This window comes from Phoenix dactylifera, chromosome 4, assembly GCF_051530095.1.
Source record: "Phoenix dactylifera cultivar Ajwa chromosome 4, Ajwa_hap1_PhDact_Kaust_v1.1, whole genome shotgun sequence".
NCBI classification, from domain to species: domain Eukaryota; kingdom Viridiplantae; phylum Streptophyta; class Magnoliopsida; order Arecales; family Arecaceae; genus Phoenix; species Phoenix dactylifera.
In genome coordinates, this window is record NC_143193.1 from 195,843 (window position 1) to 201,141 (window position 5,299).

Below are 5,299 nucleotides of genomic sequence, written 5' to 3' on the forward strand. Positions count from 1 at the left end.
TCCGATGAGAAGGTCCTGGCAGAATGGACCGCACTCGAGAATCCTCCCTGCGCCGGCGCTCCTCTCCGTGGGAGAGGAAGGAGCGCGGGTTGTGAGGAAGAGGCGAGTGCTCGGGGAGCAGCGGCTCCTGAGCCCGCTGCGGCACCCGAGAGATCACACCCTGCAGATTCTGCACTGCCTCCGCGAGGGTGCGAACCTGCTGGGCTAGCTGGTCGAACTGAGCAGGTTCGACCGTCTGAATGGGAGGAGAAGCGGTGGAATGCTGCTGAGAGTGTGTTGGGGACGCAGCAGCCTCCCGGCCAGAGGCGCGAGAGGCTCCGCGACCGGAAGCATTGGAAGCTCCGCGACCACCTCGCCGTGCCATTACGATCGTTCTGAGATTCGTCCCTTCCTCTAGCGCCAACTGTTGCTGGTGGTCCGAACCGAGAACGATTGGCACGACGGTGTGAACGGGGTTCCGCCTGAGTTGTCTTGGTTGGTGCTGGTTGCGCTCCACCTTCCGCCAAGGAACCTGCAAACAAGCCTTGCACCACCACCAGGGTGGTGATGGCCCTCCGACGGTCAAGTCAGAGGAGATTGGAGGAGGAGAGATGATAATCACAAGTGGGAGAGAGTGCTCTGGGAGGTATTGCTTACCCCCCCCTTCTCCCCCCAGCCGCATATATACCTGGCTGGGAGGTCTCTCAGGGGGGTTTGTCGTCGTGGGGCACGATAGAATGGCCACTGACATGGCCGTTACGGGGCGTCGTGGAGCAGCGCTGGGTACGGTCATGGCAGGGCGTAGTGGAGCTCCGCTTTGTACGGTTGATACAGGAGATCGTGGGCAGCATCGGGTACAGCCGTTGCAGGGAGTAGTGGAGCAGGAGGCCGCGGCGTGCCTCTGGAGAATAGCCTGTCGTTATCAAAAGATCTCCGACTCGGGGTCGGAATGCTGGATCATAGGGCAGCCGACCCGGGGTCGGGCTGCGGAGCCGAGGAGGTCCGACTCGGGGTCGGAGTGCTGGATCATAGGGCAGCCGACCCGGGGTCGGGCTGCGGAGCCGAGGAGGTCCGACTCGGGGTCGGAGTGCTGGATCATAGGGCAGCCGACCCGGGGTCGGGCTGCGGAGCCGAGGAGGTCCGACTCGGGGTCGGAGTGCTGGATCATAGGGCAGCTGTAGCTTTCCTGGATACGCGTGCCGATCACGTGGGGCATGGCGGCTCAATTCCCCCATAACACATATAGTTTATGAATCCCTACATATAATCTTTATATAGTGTCTCCATATAAATAAAAGTCAAATATTTTGAATTAATTACTCTATGCTTTTGGAAAAAAAATTACGGCTCCTCCGGATTTTTCATTTCAGTTATGATGGTAAGATTTCTGGATACATTCTCCCTGTCTTAACTCGAGATCTCTTTTTTGGTAGGAACAATTTTATGGCAAATGCAGATTTTGGACACAAAATGAACTAAGATAACAATACATCGAAAAATCCGAAGAATTAGTCATTTTAATTCTTGTATGGAAACTTTTGCCGTAGGGTTTCGTCAACGAACCATATCAAGGCAGGCGCCGTATTGAGGTAGGTGCCGGCTTCCGGTCCTCTCCTCGCGCCCATCTTCCCCGCAAGGCGACCAGCTCATCGATTCGAACCGCTTGCCACGTGTCACTCTTCTCCGCTGTCGCATCTAAGAAGCTGCCGCGTAACGTTGAGCCACTCTTATATAAAGGAACAAGAGTTAGGGAGCTCCGCAAAGAGAACAAGCTAAAGACTCATGGCTGCCACCATCTCTTCCGCTCTCCTTGCCTTCCTCCTCCTCCTCTTCACAACCCTTCCCTCCTCGATGTCGCAGCTCCAGGTGGGACAATCCGTCACGCTCCCCAAGTCTGACGTCGACCTGCTCGAGTTCCCACTGAACCTGGAGTACCTGGAGGCCGAGTTCTTCCTCTTTGGCTCCCTCGGCCATGGCTTGGACCAGGCGGCACCCAACCTCACCATGGGCGGCCCTCCTCCCCTCGGCGCCAAGAAAGCTGCTCTGGATCCACTGATCCGCGACATCGTCGCTCAGTTTGCCTACCAAGAAGTTGGCCACCTGAGGTGATCGATCTGCCTGATTGTCACTTGATCAGCGCACCATGCATGCATGGTTTCAGTAATTAGTCTAACTTGACAACCAACTCGCGATGATGCCGAACCATGATTGATTTGATTCTTGTGCTTGTCGTGCAGGGCGATCCAGAGTACTGTTAAAGGATTTCCGAGGCCACTGCTTGATTTGAGCTCGAGCACCTTCGCCAAGACCATGAATGAGGCGCTCCAGCGCAACCTGGAGCCACCTTTCGATCCCTATGCCAATGGGATCAACTACCTTCTGGCCTCCTATGTCATCCCGTACGTCGGACTCACCGGATATGTCGGGGCAAACTCCAAGCTCATGAGTGCTAGGTCCAAGAGGGTATATTTCTAGACTTTTTTTTCCTGACCTTCCCCTAGCTACTTAATAATGGAGTTTTAATTATTGTTTAGAAACTCCCCTTCGTACATATAATATACAAAAAAAAAAAAAATATTACCAGATGAGACCTTCAATCATCACATTAGCAAAGAAAATTTTTGTATTATTCTTGATATTTATCTTGGCCAAATTATTCTTGGAAGTATTCTTTATAAATAAATCAATCCAAGCCTTCCAGGCCTACTCAATATTTATGACTTATACACAGACCTTGCAATTTATTCACAAGTTTTATATAATGTTCAAAATTATTTATATATTACGAAACCAGCTGGTATATCAAATACTGTTGCCGGCGATAGACTTGTTTTATATCATCTATTATTCTTATCTTTCCTGTATTTATTGTTAAATAAATAAATTTACATATATTTTTCAAATATATTTCTTTAATTTTATTATCTTACTAATTACCACAATCTTTCCAAGCATCTGACAAATTTATCAGATTTCTTTCCCCCATCCCAGTCACCAGATCTTTACCTTTGGCCGAGTTATCTTTAAATAGGAAAACTATGAATATGACAAACCATAATTCAAAAGCTAGGCTTTCCTTGTCGGTCGGTTTGGCCATGCTTTTGCTATTTTCTTCTCCATTCATACATATATATTGGTCCGACAAAGATGACCTATGTTTAGAAAGTTTCCCACACAACAAACCAGCCATATATGCAAGCATGCGTGTGTGTATATGTGCGTGGATGAGGACAAATCCAGTACAATCCAAGACTCAGTCAGGAGATGCGATAAATTTTCCACCCACTATGCAAATCTAATCCATATCCAAAGCGTGAGTAGGTTGGTTTGAATAAAGGATTTTTTTTTTTTTTTTGATAATATGGAATAGAGGAAATTTCAGCTGATATTTTTTATCAATCACTCTGCCGCGCACCCAAGCTTAATATTTTCATGCAGCATGCGTATGTTCAAATATTGATAATAGACGTGAGAGTATTGGCCAACTTAATATATATCTTCAATTGATATATGCATGCATGCAGCTCGTAGCTGGCCTGTTGGCCGTGGAGTCCGCACAAGATGCAGTCATCCGTTCGTTGCTTTACGAACGAGCTTGGATGAAGGTGGAGCCGTACGGCATCACCGTGGCCGAATTCACGGGGCGCATCTCGGAGCTGCGCAACAAACTGGGCGGCTCCGGGGTGAAAGATGAAGGCATAGTCGTCCCTCCAGCGATGGGCGCAGAAGGGAAGATCCCAGGCAACGTGATTGCCGGCAACGAATACTCGGTGGGCTACGAGAGGACCCCCAAGGAGATACTCAGGATCGTCTACGGAAATGGCGATGCACACACTCCGGGTGGTTTCTTCCCCAAGGGAGCCCAAGGACATATCGCCAGGTCTTATCTAGGAAGAGCTTAGCAAGTAGTAATTAATAGCGCTGTTTGTTCCCTCTGGCCACTCGGCTTGAAGATGCGTCTTCCTTTCGAGACATGATTAATAAACAAAAATTTCCTCCATGGAGTTTTCTTTCTGTCTGCTTGCGTGGCTTCAGGAGTGCCTCCTTAGTTATATGTTCTTAATTTAACCTCGGTTTGGTCACGACAGTCATGTTAGTTCGGATCATTTGCACCGCTGTCAACAGTGTCTTAATTCGAAGCACGTCCAATATAACGCATTGTCCTGATCCGTTAATCGAGCCATTCAATTCGATGCCCATAAAGAAAAGGGATAATAGACCTCAGTCCATTCTAGACCGGAACTAACAAGGGTTTGAATCGAGCGACCGACCGTAAACAAAGGCCCAGGAAGGTGGAATTTATTTCGGAACAGAACGGGTACTGCTTGCCTGATCGTTTCGGGAAAAAGATGAACGCTTCTAACCTGATAATTTCTTGATACTGCTTTTGGCCCGAGTTTCCGTCAGGCCCGGATAATTTGGGGCTGCATATCTTTAACTTCTTTCTCTCATCCCATCCCACTAATACCCACATGATGCAGAGTCGATTTTCTTCTTCTTCTTCTTTAATGGGGGACCAGCCATAAGCCATTGTTATGTTATTTCAAACTAAATAAGCAGGTGAGATTGGATTGCGACATATAAGAGAGTGATGTATCAACTAGTAGAATTGTCACCAGCCCGGTCCTATAACCTTAAGGCAGAGGCAGAGACTTTGGTAAAATGATTGTGATTAGACCCTTCGATTGAAAGCAAGGGGAAATAGCTAACATTGCAAGCAAGCTAAATATCTTATTAAATTCCAAATGCTTTTCTTTCGTGGCCTTACTCATATACAATCGTCGTCTTGATCTAATATAGGATATCTAATATTCTCACACAAGCCTTAATTTGTTGTTCTTGGACCTCGAAAGCAGGCAAACAATGGTGCAGCTTGAAAAGTTCATGATTAAATAGAAAAGAGATAAGACAGACCAGGTTATAGTAAGAAGAACATGGATTCTTTCCAAATCCATCAGCTAAGACATGTAGTAAGAGAAGATTGTTGTACCAATAGATAACTCTCAGATGTGTCGTAGATATACATGTACACCGACTCAATTTTCTTGTAAGTTGTCATCGGCACAACATCAAAAAAGCCTAACCATAGTTAGTTGACTTCATTAAATGCAAATCTCCTTGTATTTGTTAGGTACATTTGTTAGATCAGATATCTAAAATCCGTATCCGACCCAATTAATAAACAGGTTAAACGGGTCAACCAGTTTACAATCCGAACCTGTTTAGGCCAAATCCAAACCTATTTATGGCTGGTCGAATACGGGTCGGGTTGGCAGGTCGGATCAAATTTTGCCATCCCTAATTTTGACCCCCATCAGTT

The 5,299-nt window shown here is 47.3% G+C and overlaps 1 protein-coding gene across 1 annotated transcript; it reads left to right on the top strand.

Annotated features, from left to right (window-relative positions):
• The first annotated feature begins 1,727 nt into the window (after window positions 1-1,727).
• Window positions 1,728-3,979, top strand: LOC149753585 (desiccation-related protein PCC13-62-like). The gene is made up of 3 exons (XM_089929978.1): window positions 1,728-2,084; window positions 2,217-2,442; window positions 3,504-3,979. The coding sequence occupies exons 1-3, from the start codon at window positions 1,762-1,764 to the stop codon at window positions 3,879-3,881; spliced, it is 927 nt and encodes a 308-aa protein (XP_089786104.1). The 5' UTR covers window positions 1,728-1,761; the 3' UTR covers window positions 3,882-3,979.
• The last annotated feature ends 1,320 nt before the right edge of the window (window positions 3,980-5,299 follow it).

Bases quoted from the DNA above. Each gene is read 5' to 3' on its own strand.
- LOC149753585 (XM_089929978.1), top strand. From the start codon at position 1,762: ATGGCTGCCACCATCTCTTCCGCTCTCCTTGCCTTCCTCCTCCTCCTC. The intron at 2,085-2,216 runs GTGATCGATCTG...CTTGTCGTGCAG, and splicing joins CAAGAAGTTGGCCACCTGAG to GGCGATCCAGAGTACTGTTA. The intron at 2,443-3,503 runs GTATATTTCTAG...GCATGCATGCAG, and splicing joins TGAGTGCTAGGTCCAAGAGG to CTCGTAGCTGGCCTGTTGGC.